Source organism: Sus scrofa, chromosome 9 (assembly GCF_000003025.6).
Source record: "Sus scrofa isolate TJ Tabasco breed Duroc chromosome 9, Sscrofa11.1, whole genome shotgun sequence".
NCBI classification, from domain to species: Eukaryota; Metazoa; Chordata; class Mammalia; order Artiodactyla; family Suidae; genus Sus; species Sus scrofa.
This window is the reverse complement of record NC_010451.4, coordinates 97345252-97373103: the sequence shown is the minus strand read 5'-3', so window position 1 is coordinate 97373103 and position 27852 is coordinate 97345252. Positions and strand designations below refer to the sequence as shown.

At 34.2% G+C, this 27852-nt stretch overlaps 1 protein-coding gene across 1 annotated transcript in view; it reads right to left on the bottom strand.

Annotated features, from left to right (window-relative positions):
• The window catches only part of PCLO (piccolo presynaptic cytomatrix protein), a 398579-nt gene that overhangs the window by 139978 nt on the left and 230749 nt on the right, over nt 1–27852 (bottom strand). The window contains 3 exon segments of the mRNA XM_021063484.1: nt 8487–8577; nt 14314–14450; nt 20102–22289. Coding sequence (XP_020919143.1) covers nt 8487–8577; nt 14314–14450; nt 20102–22289 — 2416 coding nt within the window.

Genomic DNA, 27852 nt, shown 5'->3' with positions numbered 1-27852 from the left:
TGAAATTGTTCAACCAAGCCAATCACAACTTCCTGCAGGAACCAGGGGGCACTCCACCCTTTTAATACTAAAATAGCTGCCTTCTACAGCTCCTGGTTGTTTACTCTGTCCCAGAGTATAACTCTCATGTGGCCCTGCATGGTGTATGGTGTCCTGCTCCTTAAACTGCGAAGAGAAGTGCCTAATAAACTCCGGTCTATCGTACTTATCCGGTGTCACGTGTGGTAGGTTTGGCCATTGCCATAACCCTGGGATGGAAACTTCCCTCTTCACCAGCCAGGGGATAAGAGGCAGTTCAGCTGTTAAACATAGCACAAAAACAGCAACCTGATAATCAAATAAATAATACTTAATGTGAAGAAAATTTGACTTCTGAATCATGGAGTTCTCTTGTGACACAGTGGGTTAAGATCCATCAGTGTCACTGCAATGGCATGGGTGTGGGTTTTATCTCTGGTCTAGGAACATCCATATCCCATGGGCACAGCCAAAAATACAAACAAAACAAAATAAAATTCTGACTTCTGAAGTAAGTTAAAAATGTATTTTTCCCTAAAATCGTATAATTTTAAATAAATTGGACAAGATCTAAGAAACCTCCAAAATACCCCCTTTTTTTACTCAATAATTTTAGTGCTGGAAATATATTTTAAGGAAATAATAAACATCATGGCAGTAGTTTTTCACTGTGGTATTGTCTATAATGCCGAAAAAGGGAAGAAGCACAAGCGTACAGCAGTTGAGGAATGGCTGTCGTAGATGATTAAATTTCTATATGACATAATAAAAACTATTATTTAAACTTATGTTTTTGAAGAACAGTTGATGTAACAGGAAAATGTCTTCTCTAGGCAATTTATGCTCTATTAAAATATTTCTATAAATTGCAATGTACTCAACTTTCACAGGGTGTGTACATGGGTATGAATAAGATAAGAAGGAAAGAGAATATAAATTGTCATATTACAATGGCTTCTATTTTCATCTTTGTATTTTTCACTACTACCACAATTTACTGGGAATCAAACAACCAATCTAGTTATCCAGGAAGCTAGTTAGCTATTTATACACATACAAGCCTACCTACACACACTTACACACACACTTATTTTATGTACACATACAAAGAAGAGACTTGAAAATGATACATGCATTTAGTCCTTAAGCTACTGGCAGCTAAAAGCTAGATGGGAGGTTTGTTTTTTAGATCTGTAAAATATGAAAGATAAATGAAAATCGTCATGCGTTCTTTATACCCTAGGGATAAAATCCTTTGAGCAAACGGGGATATGCAGTATAAGAATTGTACATGTTCATACATGTATGCATGGATTATGACACATTTTAATTTTCAATAGACAGTTTCATGTAGTCATTGTTTCCTATGTATTAGCTCCACTTCAAGTATCCTGCAAATTCTTGGAAGCAGAGTTCTTACTACAGGCTTTTACTATATCTGCCTCTTATCTAGGTTAAGGGTGAATCTATATTCAATATGAACCACTTACTTGTTTATACTGTGAAAGTGAAAGACATGCCTTTGTTTATTGTAACTCTACTTTCTGTAACCTTATATTCTTTGAAAAAAAACTCAGGTAAATTTAACAGTTAACAAAGTTGGCTAAATTTTTTCAGTATTTTTACTCAATACAGAACATACTCCATGGAACATGAGAGTATTTTTTAAACTAATCTCCTGATCATAGTATGATATCTTTGAGAAATACTAGATAAGATATTTAGAACTAGTCCTACCATCTAGGAGTTTCCTAGAGTCTGAATATAGATATCTACCTAAATAACCTCTTTGGAAGTTTGTGGACTCTCAGTGTAAATACATAAGTGAGAAAAAGAAGAGAGTGGTATTAGTATTTAGTAGGAATTGTTATACATTATTTCAGAATCAAACAGAAACTATGCAAGGGCAAAGTAAACAAGAGAATTATTTTAATATCTTAGGTACCTAACATTTAAGATTTTTGTTTTATTTATTTGTATATTGGGATAACATTTTGACTTACCAACTTAAGGCCATTATCAAGAATGCAATCCTTTCCATCAAAAACATTTACTAAAATATAATCCAGAGTGAATATTAGGGTTTGCTAAGTATCTATGTATGTAAACTTCCTCTCCTCCTCCAAATATGAAAACATAATTCTTTCATTATCTTCTCATATTGCTAGCTTGAAACCTCCATTAAGAGAACAAACTGGGAAGTCATATCATCTGTTGTTTGCTTTTAAAGCTGTTCTTGGAGTTCCCATTGTGGCTTAGTGGGTTAAGAACCTAACTAATATCCACAATGATTTGGGTTCGATCCCTGGCCTTGCTCAGTGGGTTAAGGATCCTGTGTTGCTGCAAGTTAGATTCGTAGGTCACAGATACAGCTTGGATCCTGTAATGCTGTGGCTATGGTGTAGGCCTGGAGCTGAAACGCCAATTTGACTCCTAGCGTGGGAACTTCCATATGCCACAGGAGCAGCTCTAAAAAGCAAAAGCAAATAAGTAAATAAATAAATAAAAATCTGTTTTTAAATATTTCTGCTCAGCTAAAATTTGAGGCCAAAAGCTCTTTTCGGTGAGTTTTAAAAAAGGAGAAGAGAGGAAGCAGTTCTAGGGCTAAGGGAGAGTCCCTGCACTTCTGTCACAACTAGCCAATAAAATTCCTTAGGAGCAAAGTAAAGGTAAATGCTCTCACTATTCTCTTCAGCATTATACAACAAGTTTTAATAACTGCAATAAAGAAAAAAATTAAATTACACTTATCCCCATTGGAACGGAAGAAGTAAAACTGTCTTTGTAGGGGAGGTAACATAATCTTGCATGTAGAAAATCTTAAGGATTCCAGAAAAAACTATTAGAACTAAAAACATTAGCAAGATTATCAGCTAAAAAGTCTACATATAAAAGCCAAATGTATTTCTATAAATGGCAGTGAATAAGTGGTTCCAAAAAATGACCTTAGATTTCTGCATCATACCATACACAAACCCCAGCACAAAACAGGTCATTGACCCGAATGTTTAAAGCTTTTGGTGTAAAACACAGGAAAAAATCTTTCTGACCTTGAGATAGTACTTAATACACTATCAAGAGCAGTATGGTCCACAAACAAAATATCAATGCACTGAATTCCATGAAAATGTAAAACTTCTTATTTAAAGCATACCTTTAAGAAAATAAAAATTTAAGACACAGTCTAGAAGGAAATAAATGTATGTCAGATATCTTATAAAAGATTTATATCCAAAATACATAAGGAACTCTTACAACTCAGTAAGAAGACAAACAAGCCACATAAATAATCAGCTAAGGATATGAATAAATACTTTACCAAAGAATGCTTTACTTATAACCACCTGAAAATATGCTCACTCTCATAAATCATTAGGAAAATGCAAGTTAAAACAAAAGGGAGACAACATCCACACCCATCCCAAAAGACAGACATTACCAAGTGTTGGTAATGACATGGAGAAGGTGGAACCCTCAGACATTGCCGGAAAGAATACAATGCGCTCACCTTGGAAAAACTATTTGGCGGTTTCTTAAATAGTTAAAAAAAAGAGACCTACCATGGAACTCAGCAATTCCACTACCAGGAAGGCATTCAAAAATATCATATGTCCAAACTAAATCTTGCATGCAAATATTAAGAAAAAACAGGAAAAATCCAATGGATAAATGAATATAGCCTATCCAAACAATGGAATACCTCCTACCCATAAAGAAAGCAAACTTCTGATATGTGCCACAAAATAAGTAAACTTCAAAAATATTCCTAATGAAAGGAGCCAGACTCCAAAACTGCATACAGCATGATTTAATTTATATGAAATACCCAGAAAAGTTAAACTTAAGGAGACTGAGCTTAAATTTCCCACCTGTGGCTGGGAGAGGAGTGCTGAAAGTGGCTATTGATAGCAAGCTCAAGGGAACTTTTGGTAATGACTGAAATGTTCTAAAACAAGACTGAGGTGATGGTCACACAACTCTGTAAATTTATGGAGTCATGGATTTCTACACTTATAAAGTGCATGTTTATGACATGTGAGTTATATCTTAATAAAGTTGTTAAAATAATGGTTTAAAAAGGGCAACGCACATTTGGTAGTACAACCAACTCAGATCCAATGAGATCTGTTACAGTAGCCTCCTGTTTCTAAAAGATCATAAAGATGGTGGATTAATGAGGAATAGAAAATGAGCTGCTATTTCCATAAAAGACACTGCTCTCTTTTGAACCAAAACATGTTTAATGTCCTTCACTATTACACTTACTAATTAGTCTTTCTAGCCTTGCAGATGTAGCCGGTCCATTATAGAACTATGCATAGGCAAATATCTTTTTTAAAATCAGAAGAATTTCTTCGGCTTGTTTCAAACAGCTGTGTTTCTGGAGCCATAAGATGGAGTTCTAAATAAGAAAGAGACTCATTTCTTCAGCATTGCATTTTATTCTTTTTCTGATAGTTTCTTTTTTAGAGAAGAGGATATAACATTTGTCAAGTGTATGGTAAGTGTAAGATTTTGTGCTAGGTTTACTTGCAATTATGTGAGATACAGAGAAATGGTCTTATTTTATGGATGAAGAAACTCATTCTCAAAATTTAAGTAGGTGAGAGAGCAGAACTCCAACTCATGCCTTTCTGATTCCAAAACTCATGACCTGTTCTCTCCATTTCGCTGCCTTGTGCTTGCTTGGATAGAGACTTTCAAAAGTCTCTATTTGTTGAGCAGCACCTATATCTTTGAAGTTTACAGTTAAAAGCTAAAGGATCTATTTTCTAAAAATAGTTATTCCTAAAATTTTATTGTCAAAATTATTCACATTTCAGATTCTCTTACTCAAGTATGAGTAAGTCATAGATCAAGGTCTTTGTTGGATTCCTGCTAGTAACCCAGCAACCAACAAAATGTAAATCAAGCCATGGGTGTTCTATGAATAAGTATTAATGAATAAAAAATGACAAATGTATTCAATATGAGTTTAAAAAGGAATTACAAAATTTACTTGTATTATATAAGTTTTTTGTAGGGAGAAAAGCAGCTTTTCAAATTTTTTTTAACTTTATGGATCCTTAGAGAAGTAATTCTTAAAAGACTTTGGTTTCAAGATGCCATTTGTATTTTTTAATATTAGTAGGGTCCTCAAAGAGTTTTTGTTTATCGGGGTTACATTTATGTATATCTTCTGTATTATACACTGTTTTACATTATTGCAAATATGCTTGATATTGAGTTAAGCAGAAGACAGCTGAATTCTCTTATCTGCTCTGTACACAGTCTCTTGTGGTGTCACACATCGTGTAATTTATGAAAAAAACTCCACTGTATATTCACAGGAAAATGAGGGTGCAAAAAGCAAATGCCACTACAGTATTATTATGAAAATAATTTTGACTTAGAAAACCACCTGAAAGAATCTTGGGAACTATGAGGATTCTCAGCTTTCAGAACTTCACAGTAGAGAGAATTTTTAAAAAATCTGCTTTCTTTTCCTATCCCTTATTTTGAAATTACTTTTGATACCAATAAGTAAAAACATACTTTTTTGGGAGTTCCTGTTGTGGCTCAGTGGTAATGCACCCGACTAGTAATCATGAGGATGTGGGTTTGATCCCTGGTCTCGCTCAGTGCGTTAAGTATCTGGAGTTGCCATGAGCTGTGGCGCAGGTTGCAGATGTGGCTGGGATCCTATGTTGCTGTTGCTGTGGCGTGGGCTAGCAGCTGTAGCTCAGATTCAACCCCTAGCCTAGGAACTTCAATATGCCGTAGGTGTGGCCCCTCTCCTGCCCTGCAAAAGAATATACTTTTTCCTTTTCTTTGAGAGGTGCTTGTTTCATATAATTCTTATAAAATATTTTATGCTAGAGCCAGTAAGAATGGGTTAATAAAAGATATATTTTATTTCTATTTTTAATGGGTTTATATAATTGAAATGAAAATTCACTAACCACTATTTCCCCCACTGTTTGGGAAAGCAGAATTATAACAGTTTATTCTTCTCAGCTTCTTTGATCATACCCTTATCTTGTTTTACAAAGGCAATTAAATTATTAACTTAGATAGCTTTTTCAGTATTGATGAAGCTATTGGACACTGCTGTTTTTCCCTACACATGAGAAATAACCAAGAATTTAATTATTTCTTATTATGGACAATTTCATACATACAAAAAGTAGTGATAAGACTATAATAAAACCCAGTATGGCTAATCTTCCAGCTCCAAAATTTAATCAAATCATGGTCAATTTTGTTTCATCTGTTTCTCCACCACTCTCCACACAGCTAATTTTGAAGCAAATTCCACACGAGACAGTAGCATCTGGAAAAATACCAGCACACATCTCTAAAAATTATACTCCACTTTTATTGAACATATTAACATAAAAATGGCACTGCTAGCTAAAAATAACAGTAAAACCTTAGTATCATCAAATATGTCGTCACTCAAATTCGGCTTCTGCTGGACCAGCAAATTACACAGAGGTTAGCTAGGGTGCACTTGCCTGCTACTAATGTGAAACTTCTAGATACTATTTGCCAAAACCTGCCATTTCTGGCTCTAGTCTTGCAAATACTATTTAAATGTATTTAAATACCTCTGAGGTACTTAAGACTTATTTGAAGACAATACAAATTGTTTCAAAACATTGAATTTAAAATGAGGTCAAGTTACCTAAGGACACATGGAAAATATATTCAGCATTAATCAATGTAGGGTAAATATAATGAGGAAAATATTTTTATTATTATTTTAGGCAACTATCTAAATAATAAGGACCATGCAAAGACATAATATAATACACTATTAGCAAATTTATCGTTCAAAACCATAATCCTATTTTCTTATTTTGCAAAATCTATATACAGAGGAAATTGAATTTAGTTTTTGGACTAGATTATTTACAAGAACAAATCATAGTTCTTATTTCTGTTATGCTTATATTTTAAAACTTTTATCTTAATTGTAGTAAAAGAAAACACGATAATAAGTTTCAAAAGAAAAATAAGGTTGAAAAGTAATTACTTTGACATAGTATTAATAATAATGCAGCTAGAAAATAAGACATACTCATGTAGATAGAGTCTTCATGATTTAGTAAAAATGCTTTGAAGATTTTTGTTGTACTCTGAAAAAAAGTAATTTTGGCATTGCTGGAAAGTATTATGTTGTTTTGCTTTATGAGCTGGAGGGAACTGGAATAGTTTGTAGCAAGTAATTATTTTTATAAAAAGTGCCCCTGGATTTTAAGGCTCACCCCTGGAATGTTCATCAGTACTTAAAGTACAGTCTGCGTGCAATAAAACCATGATAGGCTTATTTATCTGTCTCTGGCAGAAGAAAAATTACCCAATTTTAAAAGGAAAACAAAAACATTAGATTCCAAATCAATTCATTCTCTATGAAAATAAAGAGAGGAAAATTGCTCAAAGCAAAACCAGTTTCACATCTACATATGCTAAGGTCTAAAATGTGCAAGGAGCAACAGCAGATACACTGAAGAAATACCTCTTTTTGTTCTTTATTATTTCAGCCCTTAAAAAAAAAAAAACCCTCCAGCACATATGCCAAGTTAGATATGCCATCTATACATATAACCATCTCTACACAGATCCACATATATTTATGAATATTTTCTGTTGATGGATGGTATCTATGAAACACAAAGAATATACTTGAATGAGAATACAGGTAATATTCATTATTAAAAATTATTAATTTTGACAAAATTTACACTTTATCTCACAGATTTAAATAAGAGAATTTTTGATTTGCAAACTAAATGCAATATGAGCTCTGGATTAGGTCCTGGATCAGAAATAAAAAAAAAATTAGGGACTGGTAGGAAAACTCAAGATTTGGATAAAGCTTATAGATACTCTAAAACTCTCATATTAATGTTGATTTCTTCTTTTGGTCATTTTTGTTATCATCAGTTAACAGTAGTGCAACTGGGTAAAGGGTGAGCAAAAGAACTTGACTACTCTTTTGTGGAGTCCAAAAGTATTTCAAAATAAAAAGTTTAAAAATTCTGTCATAAGTTTGGTTTACAGATGAACACTATCAGAATAATTGATAGTGTTCAAATTGTCAAAGTATAGGAGAATTTATACCTCAGAAAAATTCAAGATAATTTTTTACTTTTTGTAAAAGAATGTCTTATAGCCCAAGACTATGTTACTCAATAGCGAAATCATCATGGTGTATTGTAATGACATGCACATTTAAACAAATGAAATTAATAAAATGAGCTAAATATATATCCTTTAGTAATGTGTCACATTAATGGTCATGTCATTACTGTCTTTTATATTCAAATGTATAGCCTGCTTAATTTTGAAATTTTCCAATACACAATTTTTGACATAAAAAGTGATGTTTTCTAAAATTTAATGAGTTATCTCAACTAAAATTCAAATACATATCTTAACCCAACATTAAAGTAAAGAGAACTAGATTATTTGATTTCCTTTACCTGAAACTGTGTGATCCTTGGAGTCTCTTGTTATTTTTATCCTGGCATGAGGAAAGATGTACTGCACAGTTTTCCCATTCATCTGTATAATCTAAGACATACATGTGATAAGGTGAAAAAGCAATGTTAAAGGCACTTAAAGGGCAATATACAGAATTCACTTGTCTTTTTTTTTCTCAAAGCACATTGATTCAATTAATGAAAATATATTAGGTTTTCAATTGATGACAATTTAAGCATCTTATTCCACATAATGATATTATTGGTTTCTGAGTTTATTACGGTCTTCACCTTCATAACCAATTTCTCTTGTAAACTGCTTTGTTGTCTTTGGAAAATCAATGAGCACATGATTGGTGTCTGTTACTATGGTAGTACACAGTCAGTAGTTATGATAGTGGATAGAGAATGTGCCTGGAAAATTGACATCTGCTAACTTTATTTTGGACAGCCTAGAAATAGAAAGCCACTTTTAATTTCCAGCAATCAAGTGGCTGTAAGGGAGAAAGGCTGGAGAAATCCTCATACACCATCTGTATCACTATACCAGGAATGGATGTTTAAGCTACTTTGATTTCATTTTGGAACTGTGCTTTTGCTGAGCACATCACCAGAAGTTTCAATGGACACCTAATGCTGAGATTAATTTTCTATAAATAAATTCTCTGCTTAGTGTAATATTTTCTGAAGCCTTCTTTGTATGCAAAAGTTTATCTCATTTATTTCTGATGTTCCTTTGGGTAGGAGAAACAACATTCAAAGCTTTTGTTGCAAGTCTGTGATTTCAATTCTCATTACAGAGGCATGAACATGAGAATACTATAGATGTGCATTATCGCTGTGTCCACAGGGCAAAATGAGATATCTGAAACAAAAGTAAATTGGAAAATGCACACAAATGCCTTATATTTTATGGAATTTGGCTTCCAAAGAGATTTATGAAATAGTGAAAGACAGAAAGAATAAGATATTTATATACCTATATTAACAGAATTTTATTAGTATGGAATCTTGTACCTATCACCTTGGTAAAGAAACACTCAATACTACACATTTCAGAATATGTTTAAGAACTGTTAGGGACTACTAAGCCAATAAATTAAGAATTTATAACTAAATGTATTTACATTTGTGAAGAAAGATTCCTTGGAATACACATGTGGTTTTACTGTGCCTTTGAAAATCCATCTGTAAAATTGCTAGAACTCCAGAAATTAAAAGGAAAACATAGACTGAAAAAATGCAAACCTCAATTATAGCCTTTAGCTTTTATTCTCTTCAGGAAAGGATAAGCTTCATGAGATCTCTGATGAACAGAAAACACTTCCCAAACAGCAGTACAATGCTGTCAAGTTCAAGAGTATTATATGAATTCTACAAAGTAAAACTAAAATATTGTTTGCAAGATTATAAAAATATATGGTCAGTATTATAAGTCAATCTAGATAATTCACACTAATGCTAACTTTGTAAACCACTGAAGACCTTGTTTATAGTCATAACAAAAAAGTGCATTTTCCTCTTCACTCCTGTCTCTTCTCTTTCTCCCTCTCCTCTGGTCTCTTTCTTTCCACTCCCTTCATCTTTTCTCTTTCTTCTACTTGCCTTCTTCCTCTCCTCATCTCCCTCCTCCCTCCCCTAATATGCATTTAAATATTTTTATCTTTTACCAAAAATTAAATCCCATGCATTGAAATTTTTAAAACTATTAGGTATAACTGAATGTTGCTTTGTTACTGCAGATAGTTCATTAAAATTGCGGTTAGTATTTCGTTTTATTTCAAGTATCTTCTAATTTCATGTATTATCCAACAATGATTTTAAAAAGTCACTTGGCCAAAAATAAACAGAGAAAACATAGGTTTACCTTTTGTTATTCTAATTTTCCAGACTAGTGAGAAGTGGGTATAATCTCACAGTACTCCTACTGCATGTTCTAGAAGAGTAATCAGGCTTCCTAAATTTGTCATCTGAGTTTTATCACCTAGTCACTATTGCCTTTTACCCTGTTTTTGAGATGATGTTAATAGAAGGGGTGTTAAAATTTTTCATTTCCATGAAATACTGCTTTCAAAGCACCTCGGGTTTCAGAGACTGTCTACAACCAGCTTCATGAATTCACTTATTAAAACATTGAATTGTCCTAATTTTCATCAATGTGACCAAGAGTCTCTGTTAAAGTAGTATCTATCTCCCATGTTTGAACTAGCTGGATATTGGATTTTTTCTAACCATTGCAGGTGAAAGTTGAAAGAGGTCTCTAGAAGATGAGGTGTTAGGTTAAGTGTTACTTCTGCAAAATAAGAGTAGGAGCAAGGTCAGAGGGCAGGACTGACGTCAAGTAGTGCCTCATACCCTTCCTCAAGAACCAGGCTTCTGATGTTACAGACTTTTGACGATCCTGCATCGACAGAACTATACCTATATGCCACCCAGGAAAAAAGCTTCTTCTTCTTTTCTACACACAAACATATCAAAAGAAATAATTTTCATGAACTGCTCCTTCATACCTATGAAATAACCACTCTTGTGTTATCATATCTTTTATTTATACAGACATAATTCTTTCTCTCACTTAAATAACTTGTATGCTAGATGCAGTGGACAGAGTGCCCTTCTAGAGTTCCAAACACTGTATTAGGCACTGAATAGATATCCTGGTGCATGGAATGGAGAGCATTTACTCTCTGGAAACCCAAAGACCAAGACACAATGAATGGTGCCCTACTAGAGCACAAAGGAATTACACCCGCCATAGATTGGTGGGGAGGTGGAAATGGTGGTATCAGAAAAATCTTCCTGAAAGATGAGGCATGCACATGAGGACCTGAATGATGGATAGGGTTAGCCAAGAGAAGAGGAAGAATGCTCAGGAAGAGGAAACAAGACATTCGAAAGCTCAGAAAAAAGAAAAAGAGTGGCTCTTTCAGAGAAGCTCAATGTATCAATAGAGTGATTGCATGGGAATTGCAGAAGGTGTAAGGCATTAGTGCAGAGTGAAGGCTATGTGTACTAGAAGAGAAATGCTGACCTTTATAACAATCCTGTTAAGGGTATTTGTCCTATGTATAGAGGGAGTGACTGAAGAAAAATTTTTTTAAAAAGTCAGATGATCTGTTCAATTCACAAAGCAGGGTTTAATATCTCAATACAGCAGAGGTTAAACATCAGTATTTAACCTCCTTCCTTTGAAAGGAAACAAATATGATTTTGCAAATTTGGCTGATTTTTATAGTTAATATGATAAATAAATTTTTTCAGAGATACTATTTTATTTCTCTAATGTATGTTTTACACTAAATATTTTAAAAAGGAGGAGTTCCTGGAGTTCCCGTTGTGGCTCAGTGGTTAACGAATCCGACTAGGAACCATGAGGTTTCGGGTTTGATCCCTGGCCTTGCTCAGTGGGTTAAGGATCCCGTGTTAATGTCAGCTGTGGTGTAGACTGCAGACGCGGCTCGGATCCCGCATTGCTGTGACTCTGGTGTAGGCTGGTGGCTACAGCTCTGATTAGACCCCTAGTCTGGGAACCTCCATATGCCATGGGAGTGGCCCAAGAAATGGCAAAAAAGACAAAAAAAAAAGCAGGAGTTCCTGTCGTGGCTCAGTGGTTAACAAATCCGACTAGGAACCATGAGGTTTCGGGTTTGATCCCTGGCCTTGCTCAGTGAGTTAAGGATCCGGCGTTGCTGTGAGCTGTGGTGTGGGTTGCAGACGTGGCTCAGATCCCACTTGCTGTGGCTCTGGTGTGGGCCGGCGTCTACAGCTCTGATTAGACCCCTAGCCTGGGAACCTCCATATGCCGCAGGAACAGTCCTAGAAATGGCAAAAAGACCAAAAAAAAAAAAAATATATATATATATATATATATATATTAGAAAGCAGATAAATTAGTGCTTGCATGAGTTAATTTGGTTTTACAACTTCTGCTTTCAGAGCATTTTATAAACATAAATTCTTGCTATGCATAAGTTTTCAAATAAAAGCAGCTGGGCTTACTGGTGCCAAAGGCTTGATACTACCTTTTCATGATTAAATACGCAAAGAAGAGACTAAATCAAGAATCATTATGTATTTTGCTATTTTGCTATTCTTTCTAGACCAAAATATAGTTTTGATGAGTTCAGGAAATATTTTTTGGGGGTGGACACAGATTATTTAAAAATACATTCTGTGGGATATTAGTTATATAAATTATTTGGTCAAGACTCTTCTGATTGGATACTCAGAAGTGTTAGGGAATACCTGCATAGAAATTATTTTTAGCTCTTTAGTTTATATGTTTCATTTTATTAGGATTTCTTTATAGGATTTGTCTTTTCATTAGCTTAATTTAGGTTTGTTGGAAACACTAAACTTTAGAGAAACAAACAAGTGGGGTAAGATATAACAAGTAAGACATTACAGAGAGATTCCTATAATAAAAATACTCAAGGAAGTTATTTTCAATTGACAAATTTATTATTTTGTAATTGCATATGAAGTAAGTTTAAATTTTAAACAAGAATGATTTTAATTCTTTAATTTTCTTACTTCCTAGTGAGATCTATTTGATGAGATTGAAATACATGTACAGTTTTAACAATGATAAGCTAAGATGTGTTTACAGAGGTAAACAAAACCATTAAGTCAGAAACTTATTAAATACATCAAAAATTAAAGAGAATATTTATACATGAGAAGAAGTGAGCATTTCCTACAAAATATGACAGCATCTACAAAAACAAAATTCTGAGAAAACTTTCAGAACAATTTTGAAAAACTTTGAAAAAAGGACATTCTCTCAGCTAGAAGTTTGTCAATGAAAACTGAAATTGCTTAGAAGAAATCAAATCTAAGATCACAGATATTATCTTTTAAACAGTACTTTATATGCAAAAGTCTTATTGTCTTTTATGCCTTAATGTGACAAACACTGAATTATATTAAATTCAAACGGTTCTTCTTTCAAAACACAGTTGCTGTCTGTATCAGTGAGTCATTAATCAGACAGGATAACTTAGAATACAAGTCAACTATCTCTTTTATGGGTATTTTAAGGATCATAATGAATACGCATCCACCAGATACCTAATCAGTTAAGGCAATTGATTTAATGCCACTTGGCTTATCAGAGGCACCTCCTTCAGGTTATTCAACTGTTAATCTCCTAAGAAGCTATCCAAATTCAATTCAAACATCACCTCTTTTGTTCTAAAGTGAATAAACTGATCATGAATTATGGTACCATATTTGTGTAATAGTGAATAGGACTTCTAAGTTTCAGTTTTTCATCTACAAATAGATATCAATTAATGAAATCTACTTTATGAGAGTTGTTCTGAAGGTAAAATCCAGAAATGAGTGTAAAACAAATTAACTCTTTCATGTAATAGACTCTAAAACATGTTTCCTTCTCCCCTAAGGGGCGCCTTCCCTCTCTCCAGCAGATCTGGACCTGGTTTGGACATCCTCTTATTTACTATTTCTTAACGCCTGAATATAATGTTGTTGGAAAGCCCCAATTACCCAAATCTATTTCACCCAATATTCTGTAAGCTATTTAGGAGCTTCATGTATCATTTTTATATGGCAGTGTCATATATGTTGTACCAAATTATGTGTTAATGGAAAAAAATCGCCTAAGTTGCCTGGTAGAATGCAATCAATTAATCATGGCTGATGAAGGTAAGTTACTTAATACTTAAAAATACTGAAAAAAAATCATTTGTGAACTTGTGATTGACAAGATTCACATGCATTTCAGGGGATAACTAAGACCATCCTAGGGTGAATTTAGTCTTTCTTTAAAATATAAATCTAAAAGATTGTTTAATATAGCACTTACTTGCTCTTGATGTTGACTGAGTGGTCGAGAGTGGACCAATCTTTCTGGCAGTTTTCGATCCAGACCGTGCCCATTTTCCAAACGAGACTCCCTGGGCTTGTCAAACCAATCTGTTTCTTCACGACGCAGGTGATAGGCTTTGGAGACCAAGGAAATATCAAACATTGCAACTCCAACTAATACAGATAACAGAGGGCAGCAGATGTTCTGAAGTACCAACATGCTCCAGGCTTATTAAGCATTCATGCGTTTCAAACACAATTCCCAATGGGATGAGAAAAACCATTTCCAATATCATGTTAAAAATTTTGTAGCATGGAATAAGCTAGAAGAAAACAATGCACCACCTATTCAACTCTTCAGAGCAAAACAAAACAAACTTTAAATTTAAATCAGGTGAAAAAGAAATTTAGATAGTGATTAAATAAATAAATGAACAAGTGAAAATTTCTCAAAGGTCATTCTACTCAAACTCAGACCATTAGTTCCACCTCCTCACACTTAACCACCAAAATCTAAGGAAGGTGTATTCCTTGAATAGAGAAGATTCTATCATTTTACCACTATCATATCAACCCAGTACTAATACAGGCTGCTAGCTTTGGACAACAAGGGAGCACTTTTTTGAAAACATGACATTCACAAATAAAGATAAACATTATTTCTACGAGGACCCCAGGGATTATTGCTAGGAACATGTGTGCCATACTCATCTGGTAGCCTAATATTAAAAATATATCAGACTTTTTCATTAAAAGTTAAATAATTATTTTCCGTGCGATTCCAAATTTAAGAATTTGAATAGTTGTTTTCTGTACTTATAATGTGACAAAACTTGATATCTTAAAATACTTTTGGGAAAACAACCATATTTGAGTACCTAATTATTATTTAAGGTTTTTCATCCCATTCAGTTCTCAGTATTTCTAAGGTCTTTTAAAGTTTTTATTTAGTGATGCCAAATCTATTTACCTAGTATACAGAATTTGACTTTATTCCTTGTAAAAGGATCCCTATGTAACAGCCTCTGGAAATACACTGCTGCTTCCTAAATGGCTGACAGAGTACCTCTTCTCATCCTGAAAGATCTGTTGATGGTGCTATCAACCTACGCTTTCTTGAAGCTCCAGCTTCTACAATGCCATACTATTGAGTTTTCTGCTCTCACTGCAGTTCCTTTTTTCTGCCTCTATCACTGACCTTTCTTCCGCTAGTTCTTCTTGGGCAATTCCTATTATTGTGTTGCTGGCAAGGTGGCAAACTCACAGAATATGGACTGCTACTCACCTCTAACACTTCCCGTGATCTTGGGCAAAGCCACTGATTCACACAGCACTTTCCCCCAATAAACAAAAGAATTATAGGTGATGTGTTATAATTTAGTCAGTCACAGATTTGAGGAAATACAACAGTACATACCTGGTTTGTGGGTCATATGTACTTGTCTCATTTCCCCTATTAGACTCTAAGCTGCTTGAGGGTAAGGCTCATATCTTCCTTTGTTTTTTTTTTTCCTCCCTCAATACTAAAAACAATGCCTTATAAATGCCATAATATTCATTAAGTATTTTGGAAATGCATGAAACACAGAAAAATTAGTCATCAACTAAAGTTAAGTATCCTAAGTATAATAAGCACATTTTAAAATAAATATGAATTTGGCCCTTGAACCTCATTAATAGTTGTGCAATCTTTTCTCACAATCTACTCAATATTTATTACATTTTTTCATAGTTTTGACACCAAGTGACTAAATTTGTGAAAGAAATATTTAATATAAATTTATAACTAAACAGAAAACAAATCTAGTATTTAATCACCAGGTTCTAAAACTTCTTAGATTATCACCAAACACACTAACATCATTTTATTTTAATTTTTATGTATATTTATTACATATTTCTCATGAAAAGAAAAAAACAGTCTACACTAATTTTAATAAGTAACTATATTATATAATGTAGCAAATGATCTCACTTGAATAAATAACTCTACTAATTGCATGCAAAATAACAATCCTTTAAAACATTTCCTTGGTTGTGTCTGTACAAAGCAGAACCTCAACCTGATACAAAATTTGTCAATGTATTTCCACTCTGATGACATATTTTGATTGTGTTATGTCTCATAATAACTCTACATGTAACTAAGTTAGGATAACTACCATGCTTTTGCATAAGAACTTATTGATCAACCAAGAACAACCAGATTAAATGAATCTGCTTTTATACTGGATTCTGTCTTCATAATTTACATCAAGTTGGACATAAATGCTAACGTTTATAACTGAAATTGCTTGCCATGGTAGATATGAACTTTAAAAAATGTATTTAAATAATTTGCTGGAAGTTAACATACCTGTTTTTAAGCTACTAATATTATTCTGAATTCCTAAGGGTAAAATAAAAGTGAGCTATTTTGGGGTCTAGTATTATTGATTTTATTCACTGTAACAGTTATATGAATAACTTAATTCTATTTAGTATAAAATACTCATTGGAATAGTTTTTAAAAGACTGGATAATACTGATACTTTTTTTCATGGAGTATATTTTGAAAGAACGTATTCAACAATATATTTATGGTTGTAGAAATAAATAAAACTTGACTGTTTCTAGCTATTTTTGTCTGATCTGCTCCGGATGAAAGCCTTCTTGCTCTGTATGTAACCAAGAATATATATCAAGTTGCAGACTTCAAGCTGATGGTCATAAATATTAAGCAACACAAATTACGCCTACTTAGATTTTACAAGTGAGATATTTCAAAATTAACTAGTCATATAGAATACATCTGGAAAACATCTTGTCTATAACCTAGAGTTTAACTGAATTCAGAGAAGGCACACAATAAATTTGAAATCAGTTAAATTTGCTTTGTGTACATGATACTAAATAGACTGTTTGAAGGTAATACTTTTCAAAGTTATTTTAGTATCATTCAAACACACATATAGTTATATTTGGTAATTTTTTATTTTAAATATCCCTAATATTCCATGAGTTTATTCATGTCATGGTTATGTGACTGGAAAAAATATTTCTACTTTTCCCCTTATTTATCCAAAGAATCCAAGATTTCAAAAGAAAGGCAGGAGTTCCTGTTGTGGCTCAGTGGTTAACGAATCCGACTAGGAACCATAAGGTTTCGGGTTTGATCCCTGGCCTTGCTCAGTGGGTTAAGGATCCAGTGTTGCCGTGAGCTGTGGCGTAGCTTGCAGAGGTGGCTTGGATCCTATGTTGGTGTGGCTCTGGCGTAGGCCAGTGGCTACAGCTCCGGTTCAACCCCTAGCCTGGGAACCTCCATATGCCAAGGAAACCGCCCAAGAAATGGCAAAAAGACAAAAAAAAAAAAAAAAAAAAGGGCAGACTACAGTTCACCAGAAGTAATATGTCTATGTGACAGAAACACAAAGAAAATCCATGATATTTACAAACATACATTAAAGATAATCACTATAATCCATGCAAAATATTACATATGTAATTCAATCTGTCATAGTTTTTCTTTGTCTAATTCCAATCAATGTGATTTTTATGACTAAATTTCTTGTCTGCTTAATTTAAAAACACATTTTAGTTAAATTTAATTTGTTTAAATTTCACTTTGTTTACTTCTCTAATATCATCTTTATACACTTCATAATTTTGAATGTTGGATGATGTCTCAATCAAATTAGTTCAAATAATTTGCCAGAGATTAACATGCCCTTATTTCAAGTTCATGATATTTCTAATTACTTACCAAATTGCTTCGGTAAGTATTTTTTGGTGTTTTGATACTTTATCAAAACAATTTTTTCATAGTCTTTGATGGCTATGAGTATGCATCATCCAAACATATAAATGAGAAAACATTTGGTTATTTTTACATGATTTTATGTAAATACGTGCTACATGCTGGAGTATCAAGAAACATCCCTATGTGTGGAACCATGTTGGGAAAACACCTGTGATGAATAAATGAATTTGTCAAATTCTCTCAGGATACATGTTCATCATGCACATATAGCTTTTAGATGATCAGTTATGCCACTGACCTGTCAGTTTTTATTTTATTTTGCTATTTTATAGACATTATTATTGAAGAACTTTTTATTCTTCTGTAGTGAGATATATATACATATATATATATATATATATACCGTGTAAAATGTAGATTGTGAAAAAAGAAAAAAATAGTTTCCATATAATATAACTTCTGTTTAACTATGTAAATTGATTCACACAATTGGCTAAATAAAAAGTACACAAGTAAAGTGTTTTATTTAATTGACTAATTATCAATAAAAATGGTCAATCCAATAGCCTGTAGAAAATAAAACACATCAGAAAGTGACTAGCCTAGTGGAATTTAACTAGAAATAGCAGTTTCTCCTCCTTCAGGATCCAGTGATTACTTGAGTTCTGTTCAAACCTACATTTGAACTTCTAGAATCAATAGAGAAACTAAAGAAAGAAAATCCTTTTCATACTATTTTTCCTATTTTCCTCCAAGTCCTTGAGGAAAACGTTAGATTTAAAGGAAGAGATGTTCATGTTAATTTAGTGTTTTGTAATTTCCAAAGTCATGAAGTAATAATGCTTTTATTTGATGATAAATATTTTATTCTCAGAACTCAAACCACACCTACATTCAAACACAACTACAGAGGGGAAAAAAAGAACCAAGAGTCCACAGTGTTCCTGGCATGGGCAAGACTTCACATCTCTGTACCTTTCCAACCTCATCTTCAAATTTAGACTTGGTCTAGGTCATTTTCTAAAATCCTTATGGTTCTATATGATTAAGCAAAAACACCCAAAAAACAAAAAAACCACAAACCAGTTCTTATTTAAGTAGGTACTTGTTCAATACAAAAAACTAGCAAAACAACTGAGGGCAAAAATCTCCAACCAACCAACCAACCAACCAATCAAACAAAAAATCTGGTTTAACGCAAAAAGCAAAACCATGGAAAAGACCAAGGACAAAAGGCTCAGCTCAAATGGTTAAACTCACAAAGTAGTGTACAAATTTCCAGTTTTAAAATCTGCTGCATACATACTTATTATCATATGGATAATTCGGTTATTTATTAATAATATTAATACTGTTATGTACTTTTAAATAGTTATTTATTGTCAATATCATATTTAGTACTAAGTTTTCTAGTATGTAAAGCAAAATGTACAAAGTTGTCAGTTATGGCATTTATAACAAGAAAGAGATAAAATACAAACCTTTTATTTCTGTAGAATTATAAAAGTCTACATTATACTAACATTAGGGACTTACCTAAACGTTCTCAAAAAGAGTATATTCTCTGAGTTAATGAACACTGATCTCACAAAATGACATAATTTTTATTACAGAGTCTGTCAGAATAGCTCTAAACAGCTCTAACCCTTACTCATCTCGTAAACTGAAAGAAACTGACTAATAACTTGAAAAATGCATTTTAGAAAATAAAAGAAACATACAATGAAAAACTTTCCAATTATGGATTTAAAGGATGACCATATTTTATTGACACAATTATTTGATAATGGTTTGGGAAAAGTGGACACCAAACAAATCAAGCAAACAATCAAGAAACAACAATAAAAGAATAAACTAAAAAGAAATAAAGATGAGCATGCTACATACATAAGATAAAGTTTCCATTTATAAGAAATGAAATTGAAGGAAACATGCAAAAGACGCACCAAGAAAAGTAGAATACGTCGTCGTAGAAGGGAAATTAAACATGCAGAAAAATAAGAGTTTGACTTTGGAGAGTAACAAGGTAGTCTGAGGCCCAGTTTACCTTCACTGTCTGACATGGCATGTTGGAAGTCATCCATGATGAATGCTATGTCGCGATCATACCCTCGAGTCCGTGATTCTTCTCTCATGTGCTGTTGAACTTCAGGCAATGAGTGACTTGACCCAAACTGATCCCTGGTGTCTGCAGATATTGGTGGCAGGGGTCCAGCGGCAGCCCTGGCCATTCCCATTGGCTGGCCAACAGGGCTGAGTGGACTTTCTTCCTCAGAATTCTGGGCCACAATTGGTATTCTTCCTCTGCTCTGGCTAATTGGCAAACTAGTAGGCTTAGTTCTGCCAGAGGGTGATGCATGACTAAAGGAAACATCTAGAGCTTCAGCCTCTTGAGCTTTCAGTCTTAGAGAAGAGCTGGAAGAATCTCTTTTAAGTGATAAATCAAGCCCATAGACCGAGGAAGGTCTGGAGGAAGGTCTGGACCTGCTGCCACTGCTGTATGGCTTATCTGCTTCATCCTGCAGAGCTGACCTTATGGTATTTCCTAAGGTGCCTAGTCCCGTGCCAAGAGAAGATCCCATAAATTTTTGTTGGTCTGTAATATTTTTTCGGAGGCCAAAAGTGATATCATCTTGAAGAAGCCTTGCCCTGGAAGAAATGCCACCAATGGATGAAGTGCTAGAAGTCATATAGCTTGAATAATCAGGTTCAAGATCTCTACTTTCTTGAATAGGTGAAAATTTTGACATTTTAGGGTCAATGAGTGATTTCTTATGCTTTGACTGCTTTTGATAAAGTATGGCTGCTGGCAGTTGTTTCGCTGCTTGCTTTTCAAGTGTGAGTCTACTGATGCTATACTTTTCAGATTTTGGAAAATGTCTATAGCCAGTATCAGCATGGTAATAATGTGAAAGACCAGCAAGGTGATCCAAGCTTTCTGCCCCTCTACGGAATTCTTGTTTAATCTGCTGTTTTAGAAGCTTTAACTCATAAGGATCCTCCATGGGGTCTTCTTCTGCTTTCACATAACTATGCAATCTGGAGGAAGTCTGCAAAGGTGCTAGGAAATCTGTCACTTCTTGAGACCTTCGTGTCTCAGTGGTTCGAAGGAGGCGGTCTGTTTTTGACAGATCTTTCTCATGAAGGCTAAATGCAGTGCTTAATGCCCCTGTTCCCTTGGTAATCTCCCCAATGTCATCAATTAAGACATAATTTCGTGAAGTATGGTGGTCAATATCTGCATAGAAAGAATCTGCAGATATGCTTGATATTGGACTGCTTGCCATGCTACTTCTTTCCTCCAATCCTATTCTCAAGTCTAAGCTGTTGTACTTACTACCAAGATGGGAAACAGCATAGGTATTATCAGTAGAAACAGGTGCTATCATCAGGGGTTGGTTGCGAATCACCTCATAGTTTGAAGTTATCTTGGGCTCCAAATATAATGCTGTCTGCCGTGGCTTTTGCTGTATCACCATCATCTGTGATGGTAACTGATAAGAAGGCTGTGGGGTTGGTGTAGGCTGAGCTTGAGGTGTGAAGGACATCGTGGCCACGGCTTGGAATGTCGGCTGAGTCTGATAAGGTGAAACTTGCTGATGATACAGAGTCTGTTGCTGGAAATGGGACTGCTGGGTGTATGGAGTAGGTGCTTGTGTAGGAAGAGCAGGAGAAGAATACTGGTATTGAGTATATGGACTGGTGGGAGGCACCAGCTGAGACTCAGTTTGGGTTTGAGGTGGTATAAATTGGCTGAACTCAGGCTGGGGAGCAGTTCGTGGTCGCTCTATGCCATGCTGACTTTCTATTCGGGTTGGTCTGGCACTGCTGACCTCACTGTCAGACATGTAGTCACGATCCTCAGCTACCCCTTGGAGGTAGGCTCTCTCTCTCTTTTCTCTCTCCTTTAACAATGCCTCTTTCCTCCTGTTAATCCCCATTTCCAGGTACCGTAACTTGGCGTCGATCTCCTTTTCTTCCTCATCAAGTTCCGCCTGTTTCTTTCTAAGCTTTGCAGATTCCCTTTCCACAAGGTCAAGCTCTCTGTCTATATCCTGGAGAATCTTGGCTCGTGCCATCGTGTTGGTTCTGCAGATCCTTCTCCTGGAAACCGTGCCCACTGTGCTGTATGTGGACTGAGTCCCTGTGGACACCTCCTCAGGAGGTGGGTTTGGCAGAGTTCTCTTCACTTTTTTCTGAGTGCCAGAAGGTGTCATGGTTTGAGAACCTTTTGCCTATAATGAAGTAAACAAAATACGGTACTTTATTATCAACAGGAAAAAAATAAAAGATCAAAAACTTCCTAATGGGCATTTGAGGAAAAGTGATCCCATATATGATTTAGCACTGGCAGAATAAAATTCAAATTTCGCATATAATGGAAAGTATTAGTCACAAATGTAGTTAACTGAAAAATAATTTTTCCCTTCTTAGTAAATTCGTTATTTGTTATAACATTAGAAGTGAGTTTTTTGAAATCAAGCAGAGTGCATTTGCTAGGCAGGCTAATATTTTAAAAATATTAAGAGAACTCTAAAAACTCATTTTCCATCCTATTTAATATACATAATATTACCGAAGGTGTTCCTAAAATATTTATGTTAACTACCTAAGATTTAAGTTATATTTGTTGAAGATGCTCAAAGTTCAATTGTTTGTGTCTATCTTCCCATTCCTACTTTCACCCCCTGACGTGCTGTCATTCCTATTCCAATCACTGATTGTTTTAAAATGAAATCTTCTCATTCCCTACTGATTTTTTCCCCAAAAAAGAGTTATCTGAACTAATTTTATATTTACTTTTTAAAAATATTTTTATTTATTTTCATTCATCATTATTATTTTTTAGTAAATTTAGCTTGTTAATGATTTAGTAACTTCTACATGAGACAAAAGGAAGTGACTACAAACAGTTCAAAAACTTACTGAAATCTTTAAAAAACAATCAGATAAGTGTATCAGTGACAGATATTTTCAATTTTCTCTGGTTAATTTGTCATACTTGCATTCTAAGAATCACTGGTCTTGAGAATCATACAATTTTAGAATATCAGGAGATTATTTAGTATTTAGTAGCATATTTACAAGTAGACTTCAGGTCTCCCAAGTTCTAGATGCATATTCTTTACAAAATGCTCTTTTCTTTTTCTTACTAATAATCCAAATACTTTAATTCTCCTCTCTTTCCTAATCACTAGATACTGAGAACCAAAAAAAAAAAAAGCAAGCAAATACTACATGAGAATTACGTCTAATTAATTACATCATATTTTCAATGTTTTCAAGACCCTATAATTTCATATATTTTTTTTACTATTTCCAAATTTATGGTGGTTTTTTTTTAATGCTTCCTGTGTTTTTTTTTTTCAGCTCCATTTATCTACCCTAATTTTTAATAGAAACCATAATCAGAAGTAATATCCTTAAGATCAATTGTGGTTTATGTATATTTCTGAAGCTTAAAATATTTGAATGCAAATTCACAATGAAAAAATATTGGGAGCCTATAAAATATGGTAGAGTGATTTTGAAATTGCAGCTTATCCTTCCCTATAAAGAAATCTCAAGGAATGGAGGAAATGGAACCCAAAAGCAGTTGTCTGGCATGTAATTAATTCTTTTCTCTCAATTCTTTTCTTTTTTTTTTTTTTTTTTTGCTTTTTAGGGCTGTACCCACACCATATGGAAGTTCCCAGGCTAGGGGTTGAATCAGAGCTGCAGCTGCCAGCCTACACCACAGCCACAGCAACGCCAGATCCATAACCCACTGAGCAAGGCTGGGCGTCAAACTTGTGTCTTTATGGATGCTAGTCAGATTCATTAATTGCTGAACCATGATGGGAACTCCATTTCTCTCTCACTTCTTTTCATTTTGTTTAATATTCACAATCAAGTCATAGAATTGTTATAAAGAGCAAACGAGATCTTTGTGTAAAATATTTGGTACAAACTGTAGGTACCAATTAAATATTATTTCCTTGCAAAATTCTCATATTTCTATAAAAAAATTAGTAGTTTGGTAAATTCACATCTCAAGTACTTAAAAAACCTTTTTTTTACAAAAAAATATGAACGCACATGTTATGCTCTTTAATCTCAACTGACTATAATAAAACAATAAAATTAATATTGAAATCTTTTAATTATTTAATGATTTACCAAAATACTAACATGTCTATATGTTCTACTTTTAAAAGGCTTTTTCACAATAACTTTTCAGTTCTCTGAATATAATGGAATTCAATAAGAAGTTGAAATTAATGACTTTATTTTCCTTGATTTGCATTTGGTAGATTTGGTATATGCATAAGAATTTTCAAATTTAAAATGTTCATCTGTCCTATGTGATTGTGGTTGTGAAATGGTTTGAAAGAGAGTATTAAACTGTATTACTCTGAAAGTATAATAGCACTGCATAATATGAAGACATTTCAAAGTAAGAATTCTCCTTCCCAGTGAAGGAGGTTAAAAATACCCATCAATTAATGCAACAGTCAAACCTGATCCTGGCAGAGATAGCACACAGAACAGAGAAGGTAGCAGTAGAATGGGGGGAAAAGAATGAAATTTCTGGGGACACACATATTTTGAAAATTAATGTTTAAAGATATTGAAGGCATCTACTAAATGGGTTCACATATTGATTGAATGGAAGAATAAAGAAATGAAAGAGTAAAGTAAGAACCTATTGTGACTATTTTAAAATTCTGAATCAGGAGTTCCCGTCGTGGTGCAGTGGTTAACGAATCCGACTAGGAACCAAGAGGTTGTGGGTTCAATCCCTGCCCTTGCTCAGTGGGTTAAGGATCCGGCGTTGCCGTGAGCTGTGGTGTAGGTCACAGACGCGGCTGGGATCCCGAGTTGCTGTGGCTCTGGTGTAGGCTGGTGACTACAGCTCCGCTTCTACCCCTAGCCTGGGAACCTCCATATGCCGCAGAAGCGGCCCTAGAAAAGACAAAAAAAAAGACCAAAAAATAAATAAATAAATAAATAAAATAAAATAAAATTCTGAATCAAAGTGAATTCCCAGAATTCACTGCATGGCATAATGAGAGTATATATGAAGTCAAAGAAAAATAAAACTATGAGGAACTGCAAAAAGGACTAGTGCATTAAGAGTAACTGTTATAATGAAGTGACCTAGAAATTGACATTAGTTCTTACTGCTTATTGATCATACATGTATGCAATTTCTCTTAATTTAACTTTATGTTTAATAGTTTATATTTCTCACTCAAGAGAGTGGACTTAGTCAAACTCATTTTTTTTTTAATAAAATCCTAGGTTAAAGAAACATTCCAGGCATTAGGGATTTCTAGTTATCTGCCAGGGTTGCAAATATTTAATGACTTGTGTTAATTAATATTTTGTGTGCCATGGCTAAGAGTTATGGAAACAAGACACAAAGTTGGCCCAGCTTTACTTATTAAGTTAGCCTAACTGATCACTCATTCTTCACAAATCCAAAAAGCTTTGCTGTTCTTTACTTGGAAAAAAAAGTTGAAGACTTCTCAAGGTCTTAGCCATATCCCTCCCAAATGACAGGAAGTGTAACACTGAAAACTTAGTCTCTCAGGAAAGATTTAGTCTTAATCCTGGCTCTGCCTTTACCAGCTGTGAGATCTTTATCAAGTTGTTTCCACTTCCCGGTTTAGTATTTAATTCTATCTAATCAATATAATGTAAACCAAGAGTACAGAGCCCCAGAGAATCAGTGGAAAACAACAGGATTGCTTAGAAAAAAATCAAGAGCCATACAAAAGAAAGTTTTTCATGACTAAGGGTGATGTAGTTGGAGACTATGATTAAAGATGACAACAATTTAGAAAAATCTTGGGTTATTTTTGTCCTTTTTATTTTTTTAGGGCCGCAGCCCTGGCATATGGAAGTTCCCAGGCTAGGGGTTGAATTGGAGCTACAGCTGCTGGCCTACACCACAGCCACAGCCACAAAATCTGAGCTGCATCTGCAACCTACACTACAACTTACGGCAACACTGGATCTTTAACCCACCAAGCAAGGCCAGGGAGCAAACCAGCGTCCTCACAGATACTAGTCAGATTTGTTACTGCTGAGCCACAATGGGAACCCCAGAAAAATCTTAGTTTTTTAGTAAGATTTTCCTTCGGTTTTCCTTGATGACTATCTTGGTAAAAGTTATTTTTAGACAAACCTGGTGCCCTTAATCTTAAAGACAATTGTACTGAATAACTTTCAAGTATTTTAAAATAGCTGTGGAAATAGCAAAGCAAGGGGAAGGAGCAGAAAGTTCTAAGAATAGAATGGAGGTTGAAAAAGACTGGAAGAATAAATATAGCTAATTTCAACTGCAATACCTATAAGGTAATTGTGACAACAAACCAACAAGCTCCAGCCTAAGTTTTACTGCCCAAAGTTATTTTAAACAACACTTTTCTTGGGGGAGTCCATTTACATCATGCACATTATATGGCAAAGGAAGTAAATTTTTCCTTGTTCTGGGGTATCAGGGTTATTAATAAAAATAACAAGAGCTAAAGTATATGGAGATACAATCCTGAGGACTTTAAATAATGTGTGTGTATTATCTCATTGTCAAAATAATCAAAGCTCAATCTAAGGATGAGAAAAGTCAAACAAGCAAAAATAGATGCTAGACAAAAATAATTCATTGATGGCTATACATAATACATATAATAAAATTCCATTTATTAATTTATTCTAGTAGCTTGCTAAGTATAATTCTGAAATGCATTTTTCTAGATAATAAAGGCACTGAACTAAGAGATAAACTTGAATCTTATTCTCAAAGAACTGATGAATCAGGAATATTTTGAGGATTTTGTATTAAGAAACTACTTCAGGAGTTCCCATCATGGCTCAGGGGTTAACAAATCTGACTAGGGACCATGGGGTTGTGGGTTCAGTCCCTGGCCTTGCTCAGTGGGTTAAGGATCTGGCGTTGCCGTGAGCTGTGGTGTAGGTTGCGGACGCAGCTTGGATCCTGTGGCTCTGGCATAGGCCGGCAGCTGCAGCTCTCATTAGACTCCTAGCCTGGGAACCTCCATATGATGTGGGTGTGGCCCTAGAAAAGACAGAAAAAGACAAAAAAAAAGAAGAAACCACTTCAGTCTTCCGCTAAATAGCTTTCATTGTCAATATCAGAGATGCTCTTCTCAACCATTGTATCTCTAGAGAGACTCTGGAATATGTTTTTCACTTTGTAAATATAGAAATCCATACCTGCTGTTGGAAATCAATATTTATCATGAAAATATCTTTGATTTTTAAATTTGCTCTTTCAATTAAGTGGGAACGATTTTTATGAAGACCCTTCATTTTTACATAATGTGAAATGTGGATTCACATCCAAACAGTATAACTCCCCATAGATTTAAAGATAAATAAGAAACTTTTGATATAGATAAATATCATATAATTTTCTAGAGAAAATATAACTCTTAAAAGGTTTTTGATGCAAAAAGTCAGAAGGTTAATTAAAGGAGAATATAAACAGGAAATACTGGGACCCAGCATTAAGAAGGATTTACTTTCTTCTTGGGAAAGGAAGCCTGAATCTTGAAGAAAGGATGAGATGTGTTACATATATATGTAATGGAATATTACTCAGCCATAAAAGATAATTAAATAATGCCATATGCAGCAACATGGATGGACCTAGAGATTACCACACTAAGTAAAGTCAGAGAAAGGCAAATATCATATGAGATCACTAATATGTGGAATTGAATAAAAAGAATACAAAGAACTTAGACTCAAGGATTTTGAAACCAAACTTTTGGTTACCAAAAGTGAAAT